General features: G+C 42.5%; 2 protein-coding genes across 7 annotated transcripts in view; one reads left to right on the top strand and one right to left on the bottom strand.

Annotated features, from left to right (window-relative positions):
• Nucleotides 1-11,156, top strand: part of apba1a (amyloid beta (A4) precursor protein-binding, family A, member 1a) — a 100,089-nt gene extending 88,933 nt beyond the window's left edge. For 4 of the 6 annotated variants that reach the window (XM_031807273.1, XM_031807277.1, XM_020465894.2 and 1 more), the window contains 8 exons: nt 89-121; nt 1,600-1,686; nt 2,165-2,353; nt 3,304-3,483; nt 4,848-5,060; nt 5,505-5,624; nt 5,854-5,994; nt 6,969-11,156. In XM_031807273.1, coding sequence (XP_031663133.1) covers nt 89-121; nt 1,600-1,686; nt 2,165-2,353; nt 3,304-3,483; nt 4,848-5,060; nt 5,505-5,624; nt 5,854-5,994; nt 6,969-7,040 — 1,035 coding nt within the window. In that variant the 3' untranslated portion in view covers nt 7,041-11,156. The remainder of the gene's footprint in view (nt 1-88; nt 122-1,599; nt 1,687-2,164; nt 2,354-3,303; nt 3,484-4,847; nt 5,061-5,504; nt 5,625-5,853; nt 5,995-6,968) is intronic. The other 2 variants (XM_031807288.1, XM_031807271.1) reach the window with 1 other exon arrangement.
• Nucleotides 11,157-11,971: 815 nt separating this feature from the next.
• Nucleotides 11,972-16,994, bottom strand: part of LOC109883870 (protein FAM189A2) — a 59,432-nt gene continuing 54,409 nt past the window's right edge. Inside the window, exons 9-10 of the mRNA XM_020475891.2 lie at nt 15,196-15,506; nt 11,972-13,280 (exon numbers count right to left, since the gene is read on the bottom strand). Coding sequence (XP_020331480.2) covers nt 12,921-13,280; nt 15,196-15,506 — 671 coding nt within the window. The 3' untranslated portion in view covers nt 11,972-12,920. The remainder of the gene's footprint in view (nt 13,281-15,195; nt 15,507-16,994) is intronic.

The following is a 16,994-nucleotide window of genomic DNA, read 5'->3' as shown; positions in this document are numbered from 1 at the left end:
CATACACACAGCGCACCCTGCCTGAGCCCTGAGCCCTGCTTCAGTCTAACCCATTCTCCTGTATGTATGTTTGTTCCATGCCAAGCAGACGGCCCAGAAATTAGCCAAAAACAAGAAGAAGGTGCGGTACTCCTCATTGATTGGCTGTTCAGTGTTCCGTTGTGTTTTCCTGTGTCTGTCTGTGTCTATGTCCCAAATGGCACCCTATTCCCTATTTAATGCACTACTTTTGACCAGCGCCCAATAGGCTATATAGGGAATAGGGTGCCATTAGGGGCTCATGCTGTGTTGTAAGTCTCTCTCTCTCTCCTCTTTCCTTATTTTTCTACTTCTTTTACTCGCTGTATTTTCTGAATCCAGCAACAAAGTCCTCTCTGTTGATTTGCAGTCATGTTATGTATACCATTCTTAGGTTTGTCTGTCAGTTAAATCCGTCACCATTTTCTCATTCCATGTCAGACATTCTCCGATTTTATCCTCCTATAGAGTTTCTACAAGATACTGACAGGAATACATGGACACATGACATAGATGTACAACGAATAAAAGCTTTATATGAGGAGAAACTGAAATTGCTGGATGCAGAAAATGGCTGTGCAGCCATTTTTGTTATACCATGAAGTTGTGTTGTGTTTGTGATCGTAATTGAAGAGGTTTTTCCCTGGCACAAGCTTCTGTATTAGTGTGGTACTTCACTGTGGTTGTAACAATTGCAAGGCTGTTAGCACTGTGAATCCTGTGGATGGCTAACATTACACACAGCAGCACCTCTCTTTTCCAACACAGACCGACTAAGTATTCACTGTAACCCCAAAGTTTCCCAACTCCGGTCCTGGGGACTCACAGGCATCCATCCAGGTTTTCATTTAAACCGACACTCTCATCACTGTAATACGACTTAAATGAAGTGGCCAAAAACCAATATAACTAGAGTGAAACCCAGTTAACACAGTGGGTCCCCAGGAGGGAAGTTGAGAAACACCACAGTATAACTAATAAGACTAACCCCATTACTAACTCCAGTCTCTCTGCTACCTATGGACAGGCTATACTCGACTAACTACTGGACTAACTCTGAATATTCTGTACAAGCCAGAATTACACTGAAGGAAAACAACAACTCCACACACACACACACACACACACACACACACACACACACACACACACACACACACACACACACACACACACACACACACACACACACACACACACACACACACACACACACACACACACACACACACACACACACACACACACACACACACACACACACACACACACACACACACACACACACACACACACACACACACACACACACACACACACTACCTGCAACACTACCTGCAACACTACCTGCAACATTCTGAACACCTCAAAGCTTTTGATTGATTGAAAGTGCTGGTGTCTTCCTTCAGTGTTATCTCGGGTAGTTGTGGACTGTCTCTGACCTCTGTCTAGTTGTGGAATGATAATAATGGACTGTCAGCTGTACTGCTCTAATAATAGACTAGATGCTCAATTGCCCTGTTCTGTCTCTGTGTCTTTCTCTGTCACTGTATGTATCGGTCTGTGTGTGTGTCTAAGCAGGCTCCAGAAGGTGAGGCCCAGCCCATGACGGAGGTGGACCTCTTCATCTCCACCCAGAGGATTAAAGTCCTCAACGCTGACTCACAGGTACACTCTCTCTGTCTCTCATCTTCTATGTTGTCCACTTCTCTGTTGACATTTCTCCTCCTCTCCTCCTGGCTCATTAATCGCAGCATGGGGCCAATCAGGGGGCCTGGCCACACTAGCCAATTACCTGTACAAGTACCCCTGGGACAATCAATATAGTGTTTCTTGAGTGTAGATTTTTTCACACGACAACTGATGGAGTTGCTTTGATAATGGTTTGGTCCTGAGTTTCTTCTTTCCGTGCCCTCCCTGTCCTGACCATAGACCATAGAGAAGGGTTGAATCTGGTAGACCTGAAACGTATGGTATTGACTGTCCCCTCTGTGTCTACAGCAGACCATGATGGACCACCCCCTGACCATAACCGTATCATCACCCCTGAACCCTTGAACCCTGGCCATAACCCTATCATCACACTTTAACCCCTAACCCTATCATCACCTCTTAACCCTTGACCCTATCTCTCCTCTATCTACAGGAGACTATGATGGACCACCCTCTGAGGACCATCTCCTACATCGCTGACATCGGCAACATTGTGGTTCTGATGGCAAGGCGCCGTATGCCCCGCCCAGACTCCATGGACAGCGTGGAGGCGTCAGACCCAGCCGAGGACGAGAAACAACGGCAGTACAAGATGATCTGCCACGTCTTTGAGTCCGAAGATGTGAGGATCTCACTTTACTTTTACTTTCAAACGATGTCTCATCATCTCTCCCTCCCTCCCTCCCTACTTAATCTCTGTCTTTTACTCTCTCACTCTTTCTCGTTTGTTCATTCATTTTTTGTCACTCTGTATAACTTTCTCTGTATCTTTTGTGATTACAAACCTTACTTTATATTGGTCTTTCACGCACTCTCTCTCTCTCTTTGTGGTTACAACTACAACCCTTAGTCTCTCCACCGCTCTCTCTCCCTCTCTTTCTCATCATTTTTCTCTCTGTATCTGGATTCGACCTGTCCTGTTGACTGACTCTCAACATTATAGCATTTTAATGTTGCATTAATGAATCATAATCAAGTCTCCACGCCCTCCCTTATCATCTAATGGTTCATTTCACTTGACAGAGTTGTTTTTGGGAACCCCTGGTGTAACTGGGTTCACGCACACACACACACACACACACACACACACACACACACACACACACACACACACACACACACACACACACACACACACACACACACACACACACACACACACACACATATGAACACACACACATACGAACAGACACACACACATGCCAGTGATGACACACATTCCAGTAAACAGAACAAACCAATCAGGACAGAAGTATTTCATATTGATGAGATTAATGTTTCATCTCTCTGAGTCACACGATGTCTTCTGAAGTTGATCTCAAATCACTGGAGTACAGAGAAAGGAAAGGTCGGACAGAAGACATAGTGTGACTCAGAGAGATGAAACATTCATCTCATCAATATGAAACACTTCTGTCCTGATTGGTTTGTTCTGTTTAAAGTCCCTACGCAGTCTTTTTGATTGGATTTTAAATCATCACTGTATGTCTAACAAATCACTGTGTCACAGTTTATTTCCCTCCCTCTCCTCTGTCCCTTGCCTCCCTCTCTCCCACTCTCCCTCTCCAGGCCCAGCTGATTGCCCAGTCTATAGGCCAGGCCTTCAGTGTGGCGTACCAGGAGTTCCTGCGGGCTAACGGCATCAACCCAGAGGACCTGAGTCAGAAGGAGTACAGTGACCTGCTCAACACTCAGGACATGTACAACGATGACCTCATACACTTCTCCAAGTCTGAGAACTGCAAAGACGTGAGTCTGTTGTAGAATGATGAACAGTACCCGTCATGCTCTGTATTCTGTACCTGGTTTCATCTTACTGAAGGCGTTCGTAAAGCTAATGCTACGGTGTATTAATACATCTGTTCCACTTCTACAAGTCCGAGAACGACCGTGGTTTTACGAATGAAGAGCGGAATTCTTACTAACTGTCTCCAGTCAGCAGCACCACTGAATCATTTTTAACCTTGAAATCACCCATGTCCAGTCTTGGCCACGGCAGGCAGTGATTGGTTCTAGACCATGGCACGGAGTAAGAACTCAAGTTCGAAATGAAGCAAAGCAGCAAAGATGTGAGTCTCTCAGACACTGGGATCTCCCAGGCAGGCCTCTGGAGAATTGATCAATTGATTTTACCAGTTAAAAAAACACAGTACATTTTTTTTAAACGCGATAGTGATATATCACAAAAAGTCTGAGACTTATTTCCCCTAAAAGAAAAATGGTCCTCTTTGATGGAGATTGAAAAGGCTCTCTAGTAGTCGGTGTCAGATGATGGGAAGGGAGTTGAGGCAGTGGGCTGGAAATGCAGTATAGCTTGAGTGGAGGGGGCATCGATGGTACAGTCAAGAAGAAGCAAAGACTCTTAGTCATTGCACCACACCTGCTCCTCCGACGTTCAGTTCCTCCACAGGAGCGGCTCCTCCACAGGTACAGGTCCTCCATTGCCGAAAATGTGGCACCCCACTTGGGTGGAGGGCATGGAGACTTGATTATGATTCATCTTTTAATGCGTCATTAAAATAACAAATATAAAGCCGCCTTCTCTGCCATCCCTGGAAACTGCAAGCAGTTGTCAATCCCAGCAGATGAAACAAAAAAGCCAGTGCTGCATTATTTAAATCCAAATAGTGTTAACTATCAAGCCAAACAAATATACTTTTTTTTTTTATCTGTCCTGCAACTGTGAGGCAAGACAACCAAATGTAAGTGAAACACAGAGCAATGAAAACCTCCACAAATACATTTAAAGAATACATAAAAAACACAGAACAAGGTGCCATGGCAACCACGGAAGTACAACGTGGTTAAACAAAACATTTGTTATTAAGCCAAAAGTAGTGAACTATGGCTGGGTTGACACAGGCAGCCCAATTATGATGATAATGATAATTGATCTGATTGGCCAATAAAACAATTTTAGCAACAAAAAAAAGATCTGAATTGGGCTGCCTGTGTAAACGCAGCCTATGTAGAGAGAAGGGTTTGCTCTTTATTTGGGGTGTAGACCAGGTTACTGTAAAAGCATTTTGTGGCAACTGCTGATGTAAAAAAAGGCTTTGTAAATACATTGAGATCAACTGATTGATTGATTGACTGAATGTGGTTCTCCCCAGATTTACATCGAGAAGCAGAAAGGTGAGATTCTGGGCGTGGTCATTGTGGAGAGTGGGTGGGGCTCCATCCTGCCCACAGTCATCATCGCCAACATGATGCATGCTGGTCCGTCGGAGAAGTCAGGCCGTCTTAATATCGGAGACCAGATTATGTCTATCAATGGGACCAGTCTGGTGGGGCTACCCCTGTCCACCTGCCAGACCATAATTAAGGTAACACACACTCTCTCCTCTCTCTCTCCTTTTCCCTCCCTCCCTCCCTTTCTCATCTTCAATCAGTCTGGTGGGGCTACCCCTGTCCACCTGCCAGTCCATCATCAAGGTAACACACACACTCTCTCCTCCCTCCCTCTCTTTCTCTCTCCTTCCATTAGTCTGGTAGGCCTGCCCTGTCTGCCAGAGTGTCATCAAGGTACTGGAGGACAGGATATCTCTTTCTCTTCTAACTCTCCTTCCTTTATTTCTCATCTATCTCTGCATCCTCTTTCTTTCCTCGCTATCTCTGTATCCTCTCCTCTTACAATGACGTGTTCTCTTTTATGTGAGAACGGGAATGACGAGGACAGTGCAGTACAAACAGCCAACATCTATACTTGTCACCTACCAATTATCTTATTAGACTAGTTTAATTCATTCTCCACTTCTCTTCTCTCTCAGGGTCTGAAGAACCAGTCTCGTATCAAGCTGAACATCGTCAGGTGTCCTCCTGTTACCACGGTGCTCATCAGACGACCTGACCTCAGATACCAGCTGGGCTTCAGCGTACAGAACGGCATTGTGGGTATCACCAGGGAGACCATGTGTTGTGTGATATCATGAGCCCCAAACTTTCTCGCTATTTGACTTTGTCCTCTTTGCTTTGTGATAATAACCTTCCGTTTGTGTATGATAGTGGTGACTCTTGAAGTGATGGGCTCATGCTTTTGCGGAAACTGAATATAACAGACGTTAAGCCGATTGGCTGAATGTAACTGTCTTTTTTGGACCTTCCCCTGTACACCCACAGATCTGCAGCCTTATGCGAGGGGGCATCGCTGAGAGGGGAGGAGTCAGGGTCGGCCACCGCATCATCGAGATCAATGGCCAGAGCGTGGTGGCCACGCCCCACGAGAAGATCGTCCACATCCTGTCCAACGCTGTGGGAGAGGTGAGGTCAGAGGGAAAAGGTCATTCTGAGCCTGTAACTGTTAGCTTAAAAAAGCATTTCAGTTTTGGTGCTGGACCTTCAACCATTGTTGGGTTAGGTTTAGGGTAGTCTCGCATAGCCATACCTCCAAAACAGTGGAGGCTGCTGAGGGGAGGATAGCGCATAATAATGGCTGGAACGGAGCGAATAAAATGGAATCAAACACATGGAAAACACGTTTGATGTTGTTGATACCGTTCCCCGTATTCCGCTCCTGCCATTACCATGTGCCTGTCCTCCCTAATTAAGGTTACACCAATCTCCTGTGCTCCAAAATCATGTCACGCTTCCTTTGGTGGTCTGGAGAATTTGGTATTAACCGAAATGGTTAGAATGGTTCGCAGGATTCCAGCAGCTACTTTTTCATTGGATGTTACATTTCAAGAACTTTCCCCACATGCCCCTAAATGGGCGCTGCATGTTTGTTATGTTTGTCGCTGTTTTCAGACCAGGTAAGATACATTTTGTAGAGTTGTTGCTATTTTGCAACATTGGTGAAAATGGAAGAAAACTTGGAGTAAAAACTGAATTATGGTTTGCCAGAAGTGTGCTCTACACACAAAATCCAGTCGATGAAACTTCTCTGCTTGAAAACTCTACAACAAAAAAAGAGACGTTATGAGTGGGCACCTGTGGAGCTCTGCCCAAGCAAGGCATTTCATTCGTTTGACGTGTTGTTAGGCATCTTTGTTTTCTGCCATTGATTTCCCCAGGCTTTCTGTATAGGGAAGCCTGGTTCTCGACAAGGCTACGGGTAGGTTTGTCTAGGGTTAGGGTTGAGGCTAGGGTTAGACTTTAGCTGGCATGTGGACATGAAGCTAGGGTTGGGGTTAAGGCTATGGTTGTGTAGTTACTGTATATCCATGATCAGCATGACTCTCATTCTTCGGCTCTCTGACTTTCTTCGTCTTTCGTTCTCTCGCTCTCTTCCACAGATCCACATGAAGACGATGCCAGCTGCCATGTACCGCCTGCTAACTGCCCAGGAGCAACCTGTTTACATCTAGTGATGACCTCCTTCTCCTACCCGACATCCGACCTCACCCCCCGATGACCTCACTCCCTGACCCCCAGCATCACTGCACCCTCTATGTGTGAGCAACTCCTCCCCCTCCCTCAAGCCCCAGATCACCATTGGAGACTGAAGCTTCTTAATCATAACGAATGGACATATCACATGCTCTGGATGACTATTTTATCTGATTGTTTTGCTGTGGAGAGTAGAGTTTGGCTGAAAAAGACAGCTTGTTCAAGCCCCTCCCATACTGAGGGTTGCTTCCTGAGCTTCGCACTGACCTTCCCTTCTTTCCCATGTTTCTTTCTCTCCCTCTCTCTGTTTCTCTCTCTATCCCTCTCCCTCTCACTTTCTATCGGTCTACCTCCCTTCTCTATCCCTCTCCCTTTCTCTCACCGGCTGCACTCGTCTGATGTAATGTTGAATACTTCTGTGTTCTCCCACAACACAAACAAAAAGAGAGGGAGTGTGAAACTTGCTGATAAACAAGTGTTACTACTCTGAACAACAAGCCCCTATCATTCCTCGTCATAACATTCCATGCCTTCCGCCTAACGTTCATGAATGTCCAAGCAGGGAGGACTTTTCCCGACTGTGGAAGTCCTCCAGGAAAGACAAAGAAAACCAAACGTTCCCATCCCATAAAAAAAAAAAATGTATGTTGTTTTTAAGGCTGAGATTTGGGCTGATATAACAAGCATTCCAAGTTTCTCCACGCGCATCTGTTTTAAATCAGGCCTCGTCAAGGGAAGGCTACACTACATAGACCAAATGATTTAAAACCTTCCAAAGGAATTCACATTCCCTTCTGAAACAACATGCAGTCCAGGAAAATAAGTTCTACAAGGCTGGAGGACAGCCTTGTAAGACAGTGTTTAAGCCCTGAAATGGGAGCTTTTGAAAGTAAACATGTAATTCTACCTATTGCCACGACAACAAAATAACACTGGTCACGTTCTCACATGGAATTAGCATTAATAGCAAAACGCTCTCCATCCTCATCTTTCCCTTCAGCATCATCTTGAAGTGAAAACTATGATTAGGTGACAACAGAACTCACAACCACTATTACGGAAGTAAAAAAAAAAAAACACTTGCTAATATTTTTTCAAAATCGGTTCGGCTAATCACATACTATTTCCACTCTGGGAAGAGGGGACTCTGCATCATCACACCACCATATGTCCTAAGGGTTTTACAGTCACTCAGAGACCAGAGCTTAAAGTAAATGCCCAGTGTTTATAGATTTCTATGAAATATGACCAATATGAGTGGTTTTCGTAAAAAAAAATGGTAATTGGTATGTTAAAAAGTAGCTTTTCTGTGTTGGAATGGTGTGGGTGTACCCCAACAACAGAATAGTGTGGCCGTATACCGGTCATTAAAAATATTCACGCAAGTAGACCGCTGATTGACCAGCTCAGCCTCCTCTAGACAGCTGATTGACCAGCTCATCCTCCTCAGGGTGATACGTCTATGAGAAAATAGCAAGCATTTTTGAAAAGGTTTGTTTGAGATACAAGTTTGAGGTGGGGTTTTTGAAGTGTTTTTTCCCCCCACAATTTATGTTTTAGTCACATACAAGTCAACAACATTATTTGGATATGAGTTAACAGCATATGAACTTTTAAAGTGAGATTTTAACTGGGCAGTTACTTTAAGCCATACGTTACATTTCACATAGGGTGTATCCCAAATGGCACCCTATTCCCTATTGTGCACTACTTTTAAGTAGGGCCCATAGGGCCTGGGTCGAAAGTAGTGCACTATGTAGGGGATAGGGTGCCATTCGGGACGCCTCCACAAAGGTTCTGTACTATAGGCTCTGGTGGTGGAATACAGTAGAAGCTAAAACTGTTCAGATCCATCTTAGGCTGAGGAGAGATAGCAGAGGTCAACCAGATGTGTATAGAATACCTCAGACTTTGGCACCAAACTGAAGTTCAGGATTTAATATTTTTTTTGCGATCAGGACAGTTGGATTAGATTGTATTACAGTACAACCTTAAAAACAACCTGCAATGAAATTATTTAATATTTTCATTACCAAGGATTTTACATTCCTCTGTCTTTATTTAATATTTAAAAAAATGTCTTGAATATAATCTGCAATATTTTTGCCAGACTATACTGTAATTCTGTTCATAGGTCATTATATTGCATTGCATTTGGATCTCAATCTTTATACTTGAATGATGCTTATCATAGTACAAGAAATGGGTCATTAGTTTGTTATTTAAAAAACATGATTTATTCTTTTATTTTTAGATTTTATTTTGTTATCTCGCAAATGTGATGAAATGAAAGTACTGAAATGAGTCAACATATCATCTCCCTGGTGTACATGATTCACAAGTCCTCAAATGTATCTCTGTTGCATAAAGTGGATAGATGTTCCCCTCCTGTTTATGTTGGGCCCTGCTGCCTTTCTGACTATAAGTGATTACATGAGGCTACAGTGTTTTGAGACTAGGAGCTCGATTGAATCCTTATCGGTGAATAGCAACTTGACATTTAAAGGTAATTTCTGATTTAACATATGCAGCATTTACCGTGAATTCAGTCTCCGCGAACGCAGGAATAGTGCCTTTACATTTCAATCGCGCTATAGCGCCGAACTTCGGCGATACGGATTGAATCAAGCCCTAGTAACTAAAGCAAGATGCGACGACTTACCACTGGTAATGAACACGTCAACCACAATGGAAGCATTATGTTGTAGTAGTAAATTGATGAGCAGATGCTCTGATTATGGCCTTGCTTTAGGGGTGTCAGCTAATACAGATGATGGATTGACAATGGGAAGAAATGACTAATGTTGATGTTATGATTCCTCCTCTATAACCACATATCCTCCCTTTCATTGATCTGTCTGGCCTGCCGTATACATTTCAAAACCTATTTTCTTCACAAAAATAAATAAGACTCTTCTCACTCTAGCTCTACTCTGGGTCTGTAGCTTACTTAAGAATCAGATCTAGTTATTTTAGAATGTTTTAAAATGTCAGACATCCTCTCCCTCACTTCCTGTCTCCTGTGTCACTTCCCGCTTGAGACACGCCCCCTCTGGATTCATGTTTACAAACCGTCATGGGACAGTTTCCGGGTTGGGGAGTGGACACACATTATGACGTGTGTCATAATAACACCTCTGTAGGAGGGACACATTCTGTTGCGACACCTCCGCTACACTGACTTGTGGAGGGGACACATTATTATGACGCTACACCTCTTGCGAGTTGCTGCTGGAGCACCCTGCCACCTGAGCTTGTGTGCCAAACGTTGACCCTTCCCCTCTGCCCTACTCTCCCCTCTAAACCATTGATTGTTCCAAATTTCTATTCTATCTCATCCCTAAATCAAATGTTGGCCTTATTTATTACTGTACTTATGACATTGAACTACTAAATGATACTGAAAAAGTAGTTCCTGTACGGTTGACCACATGATGTTCTAGCATGGTTTATCTATGGAGTCACCGGTTGGTCGGTAATATGCTGTATCATTCCTGCTTCTAGTGTGTGTGGTGTGTAATGACAACTGCTTTACTCCATGTTCAACCAAAACCAGCTGGACTACATAATATATACATAAATATATATATAAAGGTATATATACTTCTAATGGTTATTTGTGTGTTTGGATTGACCATATAAGCAAGCTTCAATGGATAACAAGTAACGTGAAAAGAGAATTCAGACTGATGGCAAAGGACCCTTAATGTGACTCGGAAAGAAGGGGTTTCATATGAACTAGAGATGGAGTTGATTTGTGTGAAAAGACATAACTGTACATATTTGACGAGCGCACAAGGTCACAAACACAAGGGCGTATTACTGTAGACCTCCCCCGCAAAAAAGTTGTACTTTGTAAAGAGATGGTAGCAAACATACACTTGAGTAGATGGTGACTGAGAGGTGGGATAACTAGTGTTTATAATGCACTGTTTTGAATGTAATTCATCTAAAAAAAACTCTTTCAAAGCAATGGCAATGTTTATTTATTTGCTAGCTTTTCTGTGATGTTACAGTTATTGAACTACATTACCTTACCAGAACTGGAATGTTTGTAACAGTATTTACAACAATAAACTACTTGCAAAAGGACAGTACTGTTGTCACTTTCTTTTTTAAAGAGTGCGGCAGTCCTTTTGTTTTCTTTATTGAAGAGGTACTACGGCGTGGAAGATGGGGAAGCGTGAGTTAAAGGGCAGTGGGCCAGATTCGATCCCATGCCGACTGGCATACATGTGTGTGCCGGGGTCAGCGGCTGTAACCACACAGACCACTTTTCGTTGCCTTTAAAGGCCAGGATTCAATCCAAGGCGTGTTATAGAGCAATGCACTGGACAGCCGACAATGTGCCTTTTAAAGGTAATTAAGCTTGGAAACATCCGCAGCATTTACCATGAATGGCATCTCTGCTAACGTTAGGGACATTGCCTTTAAAAGGCACATTGTCGCTGTCCAGTGCACTGCTCTATAATGCGCATTGGGTTGAATCCCAGTCTAAAGGATGCAGTTTGATTTAATGAATTGAAGCTAAATTTAGCATCCCAAGACTAAACACGCATTGCATGACCAGTGTAATTCATTTTGAACATTTCAAATGTACATGATTTGGAACATTACAGGCAGAAGGGGTAGAACTGAATTTTCCTGGGTAGATAGTGAAGTGTAGAGAGAGCTTCTATAGACTCTCACATGCAGTTATCCTTCCAGTTAGGCCTAAATTCACGCGCGATTGACATTTGAAGGTAATTTTCAATTGAGCAGACATATATAGCGTTTACCGCAAATGTGGAAACATTTCCTTTGAAAGATGCAGATTGGATTGAATCTAGCTCTTATTGTTCAGTGCAAAATTGCTGTCTAGCAGGGTCGTGCACAGACTGAAGAAAAAAAAAGACTTTCAATCTCGAAATTCATTCAACATTTTTTTTTTTTTGCATAAGCCTATTTATTTCTGCAACAACACACTCATCAGAAAAATACATGATTGACTACGGGAAAATAGGGTGAGGATACAGCTGATCATTGTTGATGATTGACGTTAAACTGCTAGTTTGCTAGCTTGATTAATTTTTTACTGATTGTGATCAATAAATGCTCTTAAATTATTAAATAACTTCATAATAGAATATGCACAATCGTCTAACTCATGATCCAGTATATGGCTGGCTAGTGACATGTGTGGATATGTTAGTATATGGTGGTTAGGTACAGACTACCTGTGTTGCTGCTGCACGTATCAGCCAACCAGACCGAGTACTGATGATTATGTAAAATCAAGTGGCAGGGGCAGACTGGGAAACAGGCACAAACCAAGCTCCGCACAAGGCAGACCAACATGCGCAATCAACAGACGGGGTGGGGGTGGCGAACTTAACGATGACCTGCGGGCAGTGGGTTCAGAACAACAACGTCAAAAACGGTATTCAAAAAAACAAGTATACCGCCACCCAAAATGGGACTTGGTGAGTGGAAGGGCAAAGGGGCAGGTGCTGTCTAGCCATATGTTCAGTGCCAATCATTTTAGAACAGGTTGTATAGCAAAGAATAGTTCATGGGAAATATTCTCTCCACGATGCAAACATCTGTACTAAACACTTCAACAATATTAGCACAGCACAAATAAAATAAAAAAACACATACAGACACTCTCATACACAACCACACACTCCCATGCAGCCTTCCCAAAGGCTAATCCTTGCAGTCTGTGGGACTTTTCTCCACTAGCTTTAGCAGTGGCAGTCCCAAACCTCACCACTAGTAGGAGCACTTCACTTGGAGTCAATGGGCTGTTTTCCCCCAGTGGAGCATACCATTATTTCTTCGCTAGGGAGGTTTTGAGATGGGATAACAGAGTTCCATCAGAGCACAGTTTCCCTGAATACCCCTATGAGACTGTGGGGGCGCTCGCGATGATTCAGGTGTGACCCCGCCCGTGACGTCGACCTAGAACCCACCCTAGAACCCACTCTAGACCCAGCTCTAGACCAGGACCTGGAGCCAGAGCCACCACCCTGCCTGTCCTCTAGCGGCTGCTTTTCCGCCCAGGTGAAGGTGCTGAGGTCCCCACAGCTCCCGAGGTGCAGCAGCCAGGGTCTCTTCCGGAGGGGCTGGGGCAGGGTCTGGGAGGAACAGTTCAACAGAGGGGCACTGGGTCTGGAGCGGGGCCTGGGGAGGGAGAGGGGCTGGAGGATAGCTGCTCTCTCTGATACTGTGATCACCTGGAGAGGAGAGGAGGATATAATGGTCCAGTTTAAAGGGATAGTTCACACAAAAATTCACACAAATGTATCTCTTCTTATCTCTTTCTCACCGACTCATCCTTCTCACCCCCTTCTTCCTCCGTCCTCCACTCCTCTACCTGTTCTATATACCTTCTATCTGTTCTATGCAGACCTGGGCAGAAAATAGTTGTATTTTGTAGTTTATTTGAAAATACCAACTTTTCAAATACTTTAAATAGTCGAATATAGTTTATATAGAGTTTAAACTAAAAGGCAACTATTTTCTTTGATATTCATACATATTCATACAGAAAACCAAATCATCTTTGAAAGTATTTTGAAAATCAAAAGCTACAACAGTGAGCTGGATTTGTCTAAATATATTATCATTAGTACATGGTTTGGAGGGCTCTCATATATTCATCTTATTATAGCATATAGCCTACAATTAAATACATGAGGGACATGGAATCAACTCCACATTAGAGTAAACCACTTTTGCTGCTTCAAAATGACTAACACATATATTTTCATAATGAGTTAGACACTTAATAGAGTAACACTTGACATCAAGTTCTTATATATACTAACTTTGTGATTATTACAATAGCAACATTGTTGTCACATATGACTTTGGAAATTGCTTTATAATTGCATAATAATGGAGTTATTACGTAAGTGGAATAAGGAACAGTCACTATTCCTCTCAGCTCATTATGCAAATAAAATGCAATTACCAAAGTATTATGTAACAACATGCTAATAACATGTTGCTCCAAAAGTAATTACAGCTTATTACACAGGCACAGGAACAGTTTAATGTTAAGCGTTACTGAGAACACTAACAGTAACAAAATATACCATATAACAAATATCAACTACAGCCAAGGTAGGGGGGGGAAACGTGTTAGTTTGTATTCTGAGTAAACTAATCCCTTTAACTATGTTATAGTGTGTTTGAAATAAGATGATGGACAAAGAGGTTAGAAGTTGATTTAGCTCAGAATTCAACTTGCCATTTGCAATGTTTTCAAATGGCTTTTGTATTTTCGGGTATTATTACGTGAATTGCAGCTTTTTACCTTTTCAGTTGAAAGAGTCATACAGTAGTTGAGCATCACAACGTATTTATACTTATGTTAGCGAAATATAATTGGTTAATTCAGCATTTCCAAAACTCTGTCCTAGAGACCCCAAGGAATGCATACTACACAGCTGATTCAAATGATCAAAGCTGGATGAGTAGTTGATTATTTGAATCAGCTGTGTAGTGCTAGGGTATGAACCAAAATGTGCACCCCTTGGGGTCCAGAGGACCAAGTTTGGGAAACCGATTCTGGGTTGAGTGTCACAACTTATTTATACTTATCTGTACAAAATATAATTGGTTAATTGGTTTGACTTGATTATGAACAGAATAAATATTTACAGAATGTTCAGATAGAAAAGTATTGTGTAGATCAAATATGACTAAGGTAGATTGGAGATTGTGTTAGATATTCATTCTATTTATATCTTCAACATGCAGTGGCAGATGCAGCCCTGCAATTAGTTGAAACCAGCAAATCCAATAGCTTCATAAGATCTGGATTTAAAAAAAAATAATAATAATATAATTAATAATATATAAAATAATATAATAATATTTAACAAATATTAAGAAGTTGTGTTCTCAGATCTGTATTTAAATAGTTTAGAAAAAGTTGTAACTTTCGGAGCTCTTCATTGAAATAGTTTTGTAAAGTAAAAGTCATTTGTTGGGATCTTTATTCAAAGAGTTGTAGTCCCCTTCAAAGTAACTATTTGTTTCCCCATTTATAAAAAAAAATATGTATATGAAGCATAGGTAAAACTATAGTTGTCCCAGGTCTGGTTCTATGTAACCTCTACCTGTACTATGTAGCCTCTATACCTGTTCTATGTAGCTGGCACAGCGTACGGCCTCCTCCATTTGTTTCTGGTCTGAGCGCAGCACGCTGCGGATGCTGTCCACCAGTTCCTGGACCTCGGGGGTCAGGCTGCAGTGGACCGGCTGCTCCAGGAACCTACTGACCAGCTGCTGGGTGTGTCTGTAGCTCTGGTAGTCCACCATGGAGGAGGGCCGGGGCCGCCGAGGTCCTCTACCTCCCTGCCGGAGGGTCACTGTCTGGGTCCGAGAGGACTGGGCGGCCAGTGCGGACTGGGAAGTCTGGGTGGTCTGCGTGGCCGCCTCACAACTTAATACTGAGGAGGAGAGGGTGGTAGGGGCTTAGTGTGTCTGTAGACTGGCATGCAGTGGGACGTCTGTTGGAAGCGTTAGCTTTGATTTACAGTTTAGCAAATGACACACACACACACACACGTCTTTATTGCAGTCATGCTGAGTAGATGATCAGATCTCACTTCTAACGAATCAAACACGACATTAGCCTATAACAAAGCATTCTTCAAAGATATCACAAGTGACTAGTGAATGGTCAGTGATGACTTCACCAGTCTAGGTCCTAAATGACACCCTATTCCCTAGGATCCATGAGATTGAAACAAACCTGTGAGGATCTAATTACGTATGTCAATACGACGACCAACACAGCAGTAAACCTACAAGTGGCCCACGCATCTGGCAAGAGAGAAGATTTTGTCTATTTTGTCTATTTGTCTATGTTAGGTTTCAATGTCCTGTACATTTTGTGTTTTTAGTGAAGGACTTAATCTCTGTCCGGGACACCGGAATTATGAGTTTTTGATGTCAGTAACTCCACTCTAACCATGTTCAGTGATGCAGTGGCTGGTCAAAAGTAGTGCACTCTATAGAGAATAGGGTGCCACTTGGGCACAGCTAAGCCTATATTTCACTGAAAAGAGAAGACGTTTTACAGTGTGGGAAAGGGAAAGTTTTTGGATTTACAAACCACAGGCCACTAAACCCTGGTTTATATGAAGATATGGATTTCTCACCCTTCCTGTAGGGTGGTGATGGGTTCATTTGCTGTCATCTAGTGGACATTTTGCTCTATTGCCCTCAGCTATGGTTAGACTGTTGTTGTTCATGTTTTGCTGTGTTCTAGTGTACTATGGAATATTTAGATTTCTTATTTTTGACACTTCTCCCAGTCATATTTAAGGTTAGAACTACTTTTTAGTGTAGTTCTAGTTTGGAGTTGTATTTTTATGATAACATAGCTATAGTATTTCAATGTGTATAGTATTGCTTACTAGGTGTGTCCAATCAATTGTGTAACCACTCCCTCTTCCAATTAGGGCTAATTGATAAGCTGTTTAAAAGAGGACCTTGTATTCCTTTTTTTTTGTACTCCCTGACAAAGGCCATGCAGCCGAAACGCGTCGGTTTAAAAAAAACGTTGTTTCTATTGAACATGCCATACTAATCAAGGCATTTAAATCAATTATACGAAGAGTGCCTTGGTCCTTCTTTCTTCTTTTTCGTTACAATGTGAATTGACAAGTGTTTGCTTCTGCTCTATTACTGAGTGAATATTAAACAAACAAAAACATATGTTGTATCTTATCATGTAATCCCACTATAAAATCTAATGAGCCATGTTTTTGAACTCCCTTCACTGTCAGAAGGAATAAACATTTGTTTCCTTTCTTGCAAAAACTGTGGTCTGTGATCCTCAGTGGTGGATCATGGCACTTGCAATGTCAGCATCATGGGTTTAACCACTGCTGGGGCTCACCCACACTAAAAATGTACACACGCTTTGGATA

This window comes from Oncorhynchus kisutch, linkage group LG3 (assembly GCF_002021735.2).
Source record: "Oncorhynchus kisutch isolate 150728-3 linkage group LG3, Okis_V2, whole genome shotgun sequence".
NCBI classification, from domain to species: Eukaryota; Metazoa; Chordata; class Actinopteri; order Salmoniformes; family Salmonidae; genus Oncorhynchus; species Oncorhynchus kisutch.
Note: the sequence above shows the minus strand (reverse complement) of the source record. Positions and strands in the feature narration are given on the sequence as shown.